The 14181-nt window shown below is 36.6% G+C and overlaps 1 protein-coding gene across 2 annotated transcripts in view; it reads left to right on the top strand.

Annotated features, from left to right (window-relative positions):
- SPPL3 (signal peptide peptidase like 3) overlaps nt 1-14181 on the top strand; it is a 137275-nt gene that overhangs the window by 86238 nt on the left and 36856 nt on the right. The window contains exons 1-2 of one of the 2 annotated variants that reach the window (XM_043557791.1): nt 2540-2614; nt 12162-12301. Coding sequence is in view for 1 of the 2 variants with exons in the window: in XM_043557789.1 (XP_043413724.1) it covers nt 2537-2614 (78 nt within the window). In the remaining variant the exon portion in view is untranslated. Of the gene's footprint in view, nt 1-2536; nt 2615-12161; nt 12302-14181 lie in introns of those variants that run through there. The other variant, XM_043557789.1, reaches the window with a different exon arrangement.

Here is a 14181-nt window from a genome sequence, read left to right as displayed (position 1 = left end):
GGACACGAAGTGTGTATCGGTTTTTATGGTGTGTATACATTCTGCATACACACTTTATGTGGAAGGATACACATACCAACTTGTAAACAGCGTCTGCTCCTAGGGAATGGGCATGTGGACAAGGGGGAGGGGCAAGGCACTTGTACTTTTGCTTCTTACCTGTTATTTGGATTTTTACAATGAACATGAATTATTTTTGTAATTTTTAAAAAATAAAATTGATACTATTTTTAAAATGCTAAAATTGGCTAAAATTAATTTTAAACCATATTCTGCATAATAAATTCTTTGTGTTAAAAAGCTTTTTGTAAAACTTCCAGGGCGCTTGGGGGCTTAGTCGGTTAAGGGTTGACTTTGGCTCGGGGCATCACCTTACGGTCGTGAGTTTGAGCCCCGCGTGTCAGCCCCACTGATAGCACAGAGCGCACTTCAGATACCGTGTACCCCTTTCTCTCTGCCCTTAACCCTGCTTGCATGCACGCACACTCTTTCTCTCAAAAATAAATAATTATTTTTTTTTTTAAAAAAAAAGCTTTTTGTAAAACTTCCATAATGATAATTTGAGTTGAAAATATATGACATTTCAAAAAGTTTTATTATAGGGGTGCCTGGGTGACTCAGTAGGTTCAGTATCCGATTCTTGATTTCAGCTCAGGTCATGATCTCATGCTTGGTGAGGTAGAGCCCCCCATATTGGGCTCTGCACTGACAACGTGGAACCTGCTTGGGACTCTCTCACTCCCTCTCTCTTTCTGCCCCTCCTGCCCCCCCCCCAATAAAATAAACAAAAAAAGTTTTATTATAAATTGTGGACTAGATTTGGAGTCGGCTTTTACCAGATTTTCTTGTATAGATTTGAAAGAGAAAACTGTTCAGGCTAGAAGAAACCATTTCCTGAAATGCCGTGTTTCGTTCTACAGTGGGTAGCAGGCTTATTGGCTGGTCGACCTGCTCAGCCTCTTCAGAAGGTATTTTGCATATGGTCAAACCCTTGCCTTGAAAAAGACTGAAGAAAGTCAGTGACTACAAGATGGTCAGCCACACAGACAAGAACACAGCCCAGAGGATGTGTGGAAGACAAGAGCTGGTTTAATAACAGTTGAACCCCAGACTTCTAGAAGTCTTCAGTGATGAGTCTCTGGAGGGCCTCCATTGATGTGAGAGATGTAGCAAAAGGAATATACAGTAGTATGAGATCTTATGACACTGAGTTTGGGAAGTTTAGACTCTAATCTACCTTTTAGGTAATGACAATGTGCTTCAGAATACACAGGATACGAAAAAGCCAAGTCATCCAAATAATACACCAGCAAAAGAAAGGTTTCTTAAAAGGAAAAAAAAAAAAAAGGGCTCCCTTTGTTTTTTATAGCTCTGGAGTTGGAAAAAATGTTTAAATTCTTTTAAAAATGCTTATACTAGCCTTTAATCATGTTGAAAAGCTGCTTAAGCTCACTTTTAATCAATTTTAAATTTTAAGTACGTCAGAAAATTAATGCAAATGAAAACCATATCGAGATACCAATTTTCATGTTTCAGATTGGTAAAAAGTCAAAAATTATACAACATTCACTGTTGACAAGGCTTTGGAAAAGAGGAACCCTAATCTGTTACTGGTGAGAATGCAAAATGATAGAACTTCTCTGGAGGGCAGTTTGGCAACATCTATCCAAATTGCAAGTACATTTCCTCTGTGATCCAGCAGTCTCACTTTTAGGACCTTTGTTCTGCACAGACGTGTCATTTCATGTGTGCGTTGCAGATATAATTTACAAGGCTCTTTATTACACAATTGTGGGTAACAGAATTTTTGGAAACAACCACAGTGTCCATCTAAAAGGGATTTTTTTTAAAAACAAAAACTGTTTTTTCAGTGTGTCCACACAATAGAAATCTATGTAGATGTTTAAAGAAAGTAAAAATAAAGAAGAGAAACTCTGCACATACTGATATAGGAAGATCTCTAGGTTATGTTGTAAAAGGAGGGTGGGGGGAGTACAGAGTGTTAATCTTTTGTGTGAGAAATGGTGAGAAATAATATGTGTTGATACTATATGTTCTAGAACGCTATACAAGAAACCAGTAAAAGTGGTTATCTCAAGAGGACCTGGGGGGAACTAGATGGGAGTAAGACTTCCTGGTTGTATACCTTTTGGTATATATAGTTTTGATTTTGGTACCATATGATAATCACTGAGACTTTATCTTTGGTACCGTAATGGTAGATATCTTGGCATATCTTAAATTGGGAGTGGATGTTGTAAGCATCATGTGGTATACGGAGGTGGGATTTTTACATTGATGTCATTTAACATCCTGTGAGTGTTAACTAATAATAGCTGTGAACCTACACATGTATTCTTTATGTTAAACTAGCAGGTCTCAGTTATGTTATTTTGTTAATGCTAATTTACACCTTTTTTTTTTTTTAACTTAAAGACAATAATGAAACTTAGTGAGATCGAACTCCACCATACTGTAAACTCCATGAGGACTTGCTGCCATGTGATTTAACTTTTTTTTTTTCTCATTTCTCTAGGGCCTATTCCCTGGTGGATTCCAGTCAAGTGTCTACATTTCTGATTTCCATTCTACTTATAGTCTATGGTAGTTTCAGGTAAGATGCTCTCAGGATGGGACAAATTTCAGTTGGAGGTGGAAGCAGCATTGTGCGGGAAGTATGAAAACTTGCTGCTGTGTGAAGGGAAACATGACTTTGACAAGAATCGAGTTAGAGTGGGATAATTCTGAAATTTATTCTTTGGTTGGCTGCCGGTAAAACACTTCATTTTAATGCAAACATGTAAATATTGCTTGAAAATTAAAATTTAAAATTGCTTAAATTCTGGTTCTGAAAGTAATGACTCCCATAAGTGTACTCATTGAAAAGATCAAGGAGAGAAGCCTTGACAACGATTCTACAGTCTCAAAGGGAACGGCAAGTTTTTCTTAAGACAAAGGCATTGACTTAGGTTGAGCCACATTGAGCAATTGCCAATGATTTCATATGGTTCAGCCTAGTATTATTAGGATCGTGCCCAGTATCATTCCCCAAGTATTCTGTCTGCTGACCTTGGAAATGCTGAGACTGGATCCTCTTGAAATTCCTGTCCTAAGCAGGCAGCCATAGGAATACAAAGGAAAGTCAGGAAGCTAGATACTCCCTTCTTTTCACACTCCTTACTTAAGGGAGGAGCTTTAGTGGTTATATAACACAGATGTCTTGTGGCTTATATATTTACAAATGGAGGCTGGATGATAACTTTTAAATTGAGAACTTGAAAGGGGGTGACTGATAAATAATCAGGGATAAGAATTTTGAACTGTCCAGTATTATATCTGGATTTGGATGAGTACTTGGTAAGATCAGACCTCCAGGCTTTATCCCAATACTGGGTAGAACAAGTAAAATACATTGATAATTCCAGTATCAGCTGATGAAAGTTTTAATCATTGAGATTTCTGCCGAGAGCCCTAGGTTCATAACCACTCTGAGAAGTCCTTAAGCCAGAGCAATTTAGAACCTTATCAACATAATCTTGATATTTTGTTATCTGTCCTTTGGATGAGTTTCTGATTTTTTCTCTTTGAGTATATCATGTATCAATATTTCAAAAAACTTTGTAATTAAAACCAAAATCTTTTAGACTCAAAATTCGAATACTTACTTTCATCAGTAGAAATGACTTTTTGTTTGGCGTGTATTTATATACGGTGTACATTTTCGTAATTTAACTCATTAATATTCTGATTATTTTTACATAACAAAAAATATCTTCCTTGATCTTCTTCATACTAATTTTTAGTAATTTGATATTTCTTTGTGTTACTACTCTTATTCTACTATTGTTGGACATGTAGATGGTTAAAGTGACCATCTTTTTATTTTTATATGTTCTGTGGCTGGTTGAATTATATCCTTAAGTCAAATATCTGAAAGTTGAAATACTTTGCCAGAGAGTATGAGCTGGCTATTACTACATACATATTGCCATATTGTTTTCCAGAAAGGTTATAGCAATTATACAATTGGACAAATTTTAAACAAAATTCTATGTAATAAGTATACCATGTAATTAGATCATATAGATGGAAAGGATTTCGCCAGTCAACCTTCGTATTTTACAAATAGGGAAACTGAAGCCCAACAAGATGAAGTAACTTGACAAAGATTACACAACTAGTTGGTAACAGACTCTGGATTGGCACCCAGCTCCTGATGCTTCTGGTCCAATACCTTATGTCTTTTATACTTCAATGCATTTCTGCAAAAAGTAAATCATGATGCCTTTAATTACACATTTAAATTGACCTCAAAAATAAAAATAAATAAATTGACCTCACTGAATAAGTTTGAAAGTGTTTTCTTCTGTTTCCTGGAAAAGATTGTGCAAAATTTTGTTATTTCTTCTTTGTGTATTTGATAGAACTCACCAGTAAAGCCATCTAAAGTTGGGCTTTTCTTTGTGGGAAAAGATTGTTTCTGTTTTTTCCTACTTTGTTCACCTACTTTTTTTTTTAAGTATTGGTAAGGGCTTAAAAATTTTTTTCATTGTGATAAGATATACATAACAATTTACTGTCTTAACCATTTTGAAGTATACAGTTCAGTAGCAGATTTGAGGGTTTTTTAATACCCATTATTGTACTTTTATTTTTTATTATTTTTTTATGTTGATTTTTTTTTTGAGAGAGAGAGAGACACAGAATCCGAAGCAGACTCCAGGCTCTGAATTGTTAGCACAGAGCCCAGCGCAGGGCACGAACACACCAACAGTGAGATCATGACCAGGAGCTGTCCATTATTTTACTTTTATTATGACTGTTTCAATACTTGGGTGTGAAATGATACCTCATTGTGGCTTTGATCGCATCCAATTAAAATGTTGAAAAGATGTTGGGCATCTTTTCATGTGCTTATTGGCCACGTACTTTTCTTCTTTGGTGAAATGTCTATTCAGATCTTTGGCCATTTTTAAATTGGGTTATTTTTGTTATACTGAATTGTAACAGTTCTTTAAATATTCTGGATACAAGTTCTCTGTCAGTCGTAGGATTTGCAAATATTTCCTCCCGGTCTCTGGCTTGCCTTTTCATTTTCTTCATACTGTCTTTCAAAGTATAAATGTCTTGGGGCACCTGGGTGGCTCAGTTGGTTAAGCATCTGACTTCGGATCAGGTCACGATCTCATGGCTCATGGGTTTGAGCCCCGCATCAGGCTCTGTGAGTGCTGATAACTCAGAGCCTGGAACCTGCTTCAGATTCGGTGTCTCCCTCTCTTTCCACCTCTCCCTCACTTGCGCTGTCTCTCTCAAAAATAAACATTTAAAAAATCAAAGTGTGAACATCTTTGATTCTGATAAAGTGAACCCTACCAATTTTTTGTTTGATGGATCATGTTTTTTGGTATTGTAGCAAAAAAGTCTTTTCCTAATCCACGGACACAAAGAGTTTCTCGTATTTTCTTTAAGAAGTTTTCTAGTTTTACTGCTTACATTTAAGTCCATAATTCATGTGAGTTAATTTTTCTGTGTGGCATGAAGTACAAATAAATCTAAATTCATCTTATGAACATGGCTGTCCAGTTGTGCCGTCACCATTTGTTGAAAAGGCTGTCCTTCACCCCATCAAATTGCCTCGGCACCACTGTGAAAACACAGTTGACCATAAATGGAAGGATTCATCGCTGGATTCCCATTTCTGTGCTTTGGTCTATAGGTCTTAGGCCAGTACCACAGGTCTTGATTGCTGTAGCTTTTATAGTAAGTGTTGAACTCCAGTAGTGTAAGTCTTACAACTTAGTTCTTTTTCAAAATTGCAAATACTCTAGGTCTTTTGGATTCCCATAAAAATTTATATTTAACTGGTCAATTTCTACCAAAAAAACATTCTGCTGGAGGTTTGCAGGTATTGTGGATCTACAGATCAATCCAAGAAGAATGGCTGTCTTCATAATAGTGAATCTTCTAGTTCAGGACCTGAAATGTCTCTCCATTTATTTAGATCTTTAGTTTTACTTAGTAATGCTCTGTAATTTTCAGTGTACAATGCTTGTACTTCTTTTGTTAAGTATTTCATTCTTTTGATGTTCCTGAGTATTTCCAGTGTTCCTAAGTACTCCTTTTTTCTTGGATTCATTTTTGGATTTTTCATTGCTAAGCATGTAGAAGTGCAGTTGACTTTTTGTATATTGATGTGGTATCCTGTAGCTTTGATGAACTCATTTGTTACTGCTAGTAGTTTTTTTGTGTACAGACTCCTTAGGGTTTTCTACACACAGGATAACATGGTCTGCAAATAAAGACGGTTTTGCTTCTTTTCATATCTGAATGCCTTTAATTTTCCCTCCTCCTCCTTTTTTCCCCCTTCTTGTATAGGATAGAACCTCCAGTACAGTGTTGAATAGAAAGTGACAAGAGCACACATCCTTCTTTACCTTGTTCCTGATCTTAAGGGGAGAGCATTTAATGGTTCACCATTAAGTATAGTATTTGCTGTAGGTTTTCATCAATGCTTTTTATCAGGTTGAGGAAATTTCCTCCTGTTTCTAGTTTGTGGAAAGTTTTTATCATGAATGGATTTTGTCATATATAGATCATATATATGTATGTATATATATATATATATATATATAGTGTATGTATGTACATATATATGATGTATGTATATATATTTAAAGAAGAATACAGAATGAAGTAGTATATCATTCTTGTCACAAGAGCATGAGGACCAAGGTAGCTGGAAGAGACACAGGGCTTTTTTTTTTGTTTTTGAGAGAGAGCGAGAGAGCGAGAGAGCGCACATGTACATGCCATGGCACACACGCAGGCCAGCAGGGGAGGGTCAGATGGAGAGGGAGAGAATGAATTCCAAGCAGGCTCCACACTCTGCCCTGAGCCTGATATGAGGCTCATTCTCACGACTGTGAGATCATGACCTGAGTCAAAATCAAATCAGGAGTCGGAGGCTTAACCAACTAGGCCACCCAGGCGCCCCTGGTCATAGATTTTTATTATATATATGATATATGTATCATATATCATATATACAATTATATATATCTATATATATGATTTGTGTCTGTATTCATGAGGGATATTGGTCTGTACTTATTATGTCTTCTTATAACTTTGGTACTTGGAAAATATTGGCCTCACTGAATGAGTTGGAAAGTGTTTCTTCTATTCCTTGAAAAGATTGTGTAGAACTGTATTGTTTCTTCAAGTATTTGATAGAGTTTAACTGTCTAAAGCTAGGCATTTCTTTGTGGGAAAATTTTTTTGGTTTTGTTTTTTCCCTGCTTGGCTCACTAGTTTATTCCTTCCCCATCCCCCGCCCCCTTTTTTAAGTATTGGTAAGGTGTGGGTTTTTTTTAACAGCTTTATTGAGATATATATATAGTGTAAAATTCTTCTATGTAAAGCGTACAATTCAGTGGTTTTAGTATGTCTACAAAGTTGTGCAATTATCACCAATTTTAGAGCAATTTTATTATACCAAAGGAAACCTTGTACCCATTAGTAGTCATTACCCTTTGCTCTCTCTCTTGCTCTAGCGAACTACTAATCTGTTTTCTGTCTTTTATATAGATATACCTATCCTGGAAATTTCAATTTAAGTAGAATCTTGCAGTACGTGACCTTTTGTGACTGGCTTCTTTCACTTAGCATAATGTTTTAAAGTTTATTCACATTGTAGCATGTGTCAGTACTTCATTCCTTTTTATTGCCCAATAATACTCTCTTTTGCTAATCCACGCATCAATTGATAGACATTTATGTTTCCACATTGGGCTGCTATGAATATTCATGTACAAGTTTGTGTGGGGACATAAGTCATCATTTCTCTTGAGTAGATACCTATGACTGGAATTGCTGGGTCATATGGCAACTCTATTTTTTTAACATTTGGAGAAACTGCCACTGTTTTTCAGAGGAGCTGCATCATTTTACATTCCTACCAGCAATATATGAAGGCTCCAATTTCTGTTATTATCTGTTTTGATTATAGATACTGTATTCTGTTTTGGTGGATATGAAGTGTATTTCGCTGTGGTTTTGATTTGCATTTCCTTAGTGGCTCATGATGTTGAGCATCTTTTCATGCTTATTTACCATATGTGTGTCCTCTGTAGTGAAGTGTCTATTCAAATCTTTTGCCCATTTTAAAATTACATTGTCTTATTACTGATTTGAGAATTCTTTATATATTGTGGGTACAAGTCCTTTATCAGATAAATGCTTGCAAAGAGTTTCTCTTGGCCTGTGGGTTTGTCTTTTCACTTTCTGTATGTTTACAATTTTTATATTTTCCTGATAGAGTGAGATAAAATATCACTCTTTAGCAATAATTTTTGTCTTAAAAGTCTTAAACCATTCCAGCTCTCTTATGGTTGTGTGTGGGAAGATTTTTAATTACTAATTTTATTTCTTCTTATACGTCTGCTTGGATTTTCTGTTTCTTCTTGAATCAGTTTTGGTAATTTGTGTCTTTCTAGGTTTTGTGCATCTTTTCTAAATGATCTCATTTATTGGCATTAGCTTGTTCACATTGCTCATGTATAATTAATTTTTATTGGTCGGTAGTAATGTTCCCTCTTTCATTTTTTTATTGTAGTCACTTGTATCTTGGTTTTTCTTTCCCCCCCTTGGTCAGTCTAGCTGAAGGCTCTCAATTTTGATCTTTTCAAAGAAACAACTTTTGGTTTCATTAATTTTTCTTTATTTTTTTTTCTATTTTCTAATTTCATTGATTTCTACTCTAATTTTTATTATTTTCTTCCTTCTGCTTGCTTTGGGTTTAGTTTGTGCTCCTTTTCCTAGTTCCTTAAGGTGAAAGCTGAAGTTAGTGATTTGAAACCTTTCTTCTTTTTTTAAGTTAGGCAATTAAAGCTGCAAATTTCCCTCTAAGCATTGCTTTAACTGCATCCCATACATTTTATTATGTTGTATTTTCATATCATTCAATTAAAGATACTTTGTAATTTCCCTGGTGATTTTTTTCTTTGACCCATGGGTTCTTTATAAGGATGTTGGTTACTTTCCTACTATTGGGGGATATCTCAAAATTCTCTCTTTGAAAGGAATTTTAAGAGCCTAATTCAATTCCATTGTGGTCAGAGAGATACTTTTTATGATTTCAGTCCATTTAAATTTATTGAGACTTGTTTTATGGCCTAGCGTATGATCTGTCCTGAAGAATGTTCCATGTGCAATTAAAAATCAGCCTTCAATAGAGGGTTGAGAGCAGGAAGTGCCATAATCTGGTTTGTGTTTTAGAAAGATTGTTCTGGATTCTCTATGAGAAATAGCTTGTTGGGTAAGGGGAGAAAGTGACATAGAGGAAGCAGTGCCCTAGTACAGACAAGAAATGATGATGGCTTTAATGTTTTGTTTGCTTGGGTTTTTTAATGTTTTTGAGAGAGAGAGAGGGAGAACAAGTTGGGGAGGGACAGAGAGAAAGAGAGACACAGAATCTGAAGCAGGCTCTAAGCTCTGAGCGGTCAGCACAGAGCCCGATGCAGGGCTCAAACTCACAAACCGTGAGATCATGAACTGAGCCGAAGTCAGATGCTTAACTGACTGAGCCACCCACGAGCCCCAAGAAATGATGGTGGCTTTAACTAGGTTAATAGTGGTGGAGTGAAATGTCAGTGGGTTTAGGACATGATTGCTGATAGAATGGATAGTGTGTGTGTGAGAGGAGGCAAGGAAGCCTCCAAGGTGTATGGCCTAAACAACTGGATCCAACGATGATGCAGTTTCTGAGATGGAAAGCTCTGTAAAAGAAGCTGATTTTTCATGGAAACTTGATCTACAAAGCAGATACAATTTGTCAAGAGACTGATGTTCGTTCTAGTTTGGCTCTTCCCAAACTGTTTAATTTGGGGTAAATTAAACTTAACCTCTGCAGACCCCATCTGGAAGATTGATACTTGATTAATTACAAGTATTACTATAATTTATAACAATAATAGTGTCACATTAACTATACTCTGACTGTAATGCTATCTCTCTTTAAGCTTCCAGAGGGAGTTGTAAGTATATTTTAGTAGTGCTTAACCAAACGTATTTTTACAATAAAATTTCACATCTCTTTGTTTCTAAGTATTTAATAAACAAGCAATACTGTAATTATTGCTCTGGTAGATCAAAACTTGTCAAATGTTAGCAGTTTCATGTAGTTCAACCTGATAGATTCTTTTTACTCATTGACCTAGGGTCACGTAAGGGTGTTTATGCCTCTTCTCAAACACATCTCTTTGTGATAATAGAAGTGAGAATTGAAATATGAGGTAAAATCAGTAGCAAAGTAATTTCCTTGATTTTTGCTTTCACATAAACGCACGATAGCTGGTTGAAGAACTGGCCTGTGACTTATTTCAACATAGATTCCTTGATGAAAATATTTACAGAGACTTCTCTTGAGGCGTAGCCAGTTGGGTACCCTGTGGGTTCTGCATGATGCTTCATAGCCCACTTGCTGTCTGACTTCCACCATTTGGGTTTTCTACAGCTTAGATGCTTTTTAATTATTGCGAGTTGATGTCTCTTGCTTGCGTGAGCAGGTTGGGTAGAGATGTGTGGTTTCTGTTGGCTGTTTATAAATTTTTACTTTGACATTGACTATATTAAAGAAATCTGATGAAGATGAAGAAAATAGCTAATATTTTACTAAGCATTTATGTGACAGGTACAGTGCTAAATGTGTTACATAAAGTCTTGTTTAATTCTCATATTAATTCAACAAGATAGATATTGTTTTTTTCTTTTTAATGTTTATTTATTTTTGAGAGAGAGCAGACACCTGAGAGGGAGAGAGGCAGAAAGAGAAAGAACCCCAAACAGGCTCCATGGCATCAGCACAGAGCCCTACATGGGGCTCGAACTCACAAACCCTGAGATCATGACCTGAGCTGAAATCAAGAGTTGGATCTTAACTGACTGAGCCACCCAGGTGCCGCACGATAGATATTGATATTCCCATTTTACAAATGAGGAAACTGGTCCCAAAAATGTTAAGTAGTAATGTAGTAAGTGATGGAGCTGGGATTTAAGTACTTTACTGCTTTTGGCCATTGAGAACAATAACAAAATTTCATTTCTGAACCAAATACATTGATCTCGTAGTAAAGCCCGAAGGAATGAGAAGCTTTCTTATAAATCCCTTTTTGGTGAATTTTTTTTTCTTCTTTAGCAGTGGTCTTCAGGCTTTATTGTGCATCAAAATCACCTGGAGAAGATTGCTTCACTGGGCTTCACCTGGGGGCCCAGGACCCAAGCCTATTCAAGTGGCCTGCACAACACACTTTCTGGAAACTTTCTTGACTTTCTAAGTCATTAGTTCTTAATTGCTGATAGCATTTTCAGGGCCCATTCACTAATATGTTATTTACCCTTTACAGGTCTATTTGAAACTCTCCAGATGTCTCAGAGTTTTTCCCTTTTGCTAAAAAAAAAAAAAAAAAAAAAAAAAAAAAAAAAAATTCCCCTCCAGGCTTCATTTTTGAGCTGTCCTTGATGGTATGCCACCACGTACTATTGAAATTTTCTCCTCTCTTAGCTTCCGTGATTCACTTTTATGCTACCCTCCATAGACAAGCACAAAAAATGTTTCTTGAATTTGAATAGAACTGTGTCTGTATTGCCCCCAGCTACTCAACCAAATATTTTCATATCTCCCCTGAGACCATAAAAATATGTTATTTGCTCAGTTAAATTACCACATTTTATTATTTTTTAAATTGTATTTTAGAAAATGTGTGTGAGCAGAGGAGAAGGGCAGAGGGAGAGAGGGAGAGAATCTTAAGCAGAGATGGACACAGGGCTCAATCCCACAACCCCGGGATCATGACCTGAGCCAAAATCAAGAGTTGGGTGCTCAACCAAGTGAGCCACCCAGGTGTCCCCACATTTTATTTATTAAAAGCTGTGAAGACATGGTGAATATCATAAAATTTAGGATAAAAGATTTGTCAGTTGTACTGGTTATTTCCCATCAGGCTTTCACGTTTTTAAGTACAGAGGGGAAAACTATACCGCAAAACACCAGATTCTAAAAGCCAAAATAAATCCTCAGTTTAGGAATCCTTATGTTTGCCATCCCGTGGCTGAGCTCTGCTGGATCTCCTAAATTACTTCAACTGACACCTGTCTCTCCTTAGTCTTTCCAGCTACTCAGAAAAAACATAGCATAATTACTCCTCTAATCAGTATGTCCCTGAAGAGTTTGACAAACTATAGAAGAACATTAACAGAAGGAGAGAGAGAGAGAATACGAACTTCTAACTGCAGCTCATTGCTGGTAAGACACTTGACTTCTGTCCCGTCAGGAATCAGAAAAATAACAGGTTTGAGATAGACCTTAAAAAATCAAAAGGGAGATATACTTTATTTCCTCTCTCCCTAAATAATTATATATTTATCTATAATCTCTGAAGTTGGCTATATGAAGGAATAATGAAACTTCTATAACTGCAGGGTAACTACTACCTTTTAAAGACCTTGGGGCACCCGGGTGGCTCAGTCAGTTGAGCGTCCGACTTCAGCTCAGGGCATGGTCTTGTAGTTCGTGAGTTTGAGCCCCGCGTCGGGCTCTGTGCTAATAGACAGCTCAAAGCCTGGAGCCTGCTTCAGATTCTGTGTCTCTCTCTCTCTTCCCCTCCCCTGCTCATGCTCTGCCTGTCTCTGTCTCTCAAAAACAAAAAATGTTAAAAAAAAAAAAAAAAGTACCTGTGCTTTCTTTAAAAAAAAAAATTTTTTTTAATGTTTATTTTTGAGAGAGAGAGAGAGAGAGAGAGACAGAGCGTGAGTGAGGGAGAAATAGAACTTGAAGCAGACTCCAGGCTCTGAGCTGTCAGCACAGGGGCTCGAACTCACAGACTGTGAGATCATGACCTGAGCCGAAGTCAGATGCTTAACTAACTAAACCATCCAGGCGCCCCATACCTGTGCTCTCTTTAATGACAAAGCAGTTTATTTGCTTATACCCTAACCTGGTCTAGGAAAACAATGTCATCAGGTTAATGAGACTACAGAGATAATAAGAAATGTACTTTCTATGATTGTGTTGCCCTTCAAACTAAACTTGTATAATTGTAAAATCAGACCAGGTTAACAAAAACAAGTCCCACCATGCTTGACAGTGTCAGAATGTGTGTTTATCACACAATGGTGTGTGATGTTTTACCTTCTGAGCTGCTCGTTGCCTTCTCAGAGCCTGTCCTACTTTGAGAAAACGTCATATACAGAAATCTGACTTATCAGGTAATGTAGGAAACGGTTATGTGTACATTGTAATGTATATGGACAAGTTCCTTGATATATTTAACAATTTAATCAACTCTTTTAAAAAATATCATAAAATATAGGGTAGGATGCGGTATATTTTTCCATTTATAAAAACCACTGAGTTTTTTAGGAACACACACTTAGCTTAAATCCAGTTCAACCATATAGTGTTTACCCTGACCAAGTGCATTCTCTCCTTCATTGCACCTGCTTCTACTATTAGGATGATCAAAAAAGGTGGTATTCTTAAAGTAAAATATTAAGATAAAAAGTTCCAATTTTCTTCTCCAGTATTCAGTGTACTCTGTTATCAGAATTCAAATGAATGAACAAATGTAACTCAGTAAATACATGCTCGGCTCCGTTTTGCTTCCTGCGATTGTCTGTTTTTGCTCTGCCCTGTTCAAAAGGATTTCAGACCATTCGCTGTTTTCCAAGTTGTGATGGGATAAGGTAAATTAAAATGGGGCCAAAGAAAAGAAAAAGTATGGGTGGAAACAGAGAGCCAGAAATAATTCTAAAAATGCAAACCATATTGGCCAACACCTTTACTACTGGTTGTCCACAAATACCACAGTAAGCTTTCTAGCAGCCAACTTTCAGAAGAAAAAAAAAACTTAACAGTGCCTTTGGATAAAAAAGAACCCAGTTCAGGTGAGTTGCATCTGTTCTTGGTCTTAAGATCAGACAGACCTTTATCCCGAAGGTCCTCAAAAAGAGGATGCAGCTTTGAGTTTTGTAGCATTTCACAGTAAGCACTCAAATGTTTGTTGAATGAATTATAGTGCCCTTCAATATAAGCTAGTGGCATTTCATGAAAATACATTTCAGCAACAGTAATTTTGCCAAAATTAGAGCACACAGGGGCGCCTGAGTGGCCCAGTCGGTTGAGCG

This window comes from Prionailurus bengalensis, chromosome D3, assembly GCF_016509475.1.
Source record: "Prionailurus bengalensis isolate Pbe53 chromosome D3, Fcat_Pben_1.1_paternal_pri, whole genome shotgun sequence".
In the NCBI taxonomy this organism is placed as follows: Eukaryota; Metazoa; Chordata; class Mammalia; order Carnivora; family Felidae; genus Prionailurus; species Prionailurus bengalensis.
This window is presented reverse-complemented; position numbering and strand designations above follow the sequence as displayed.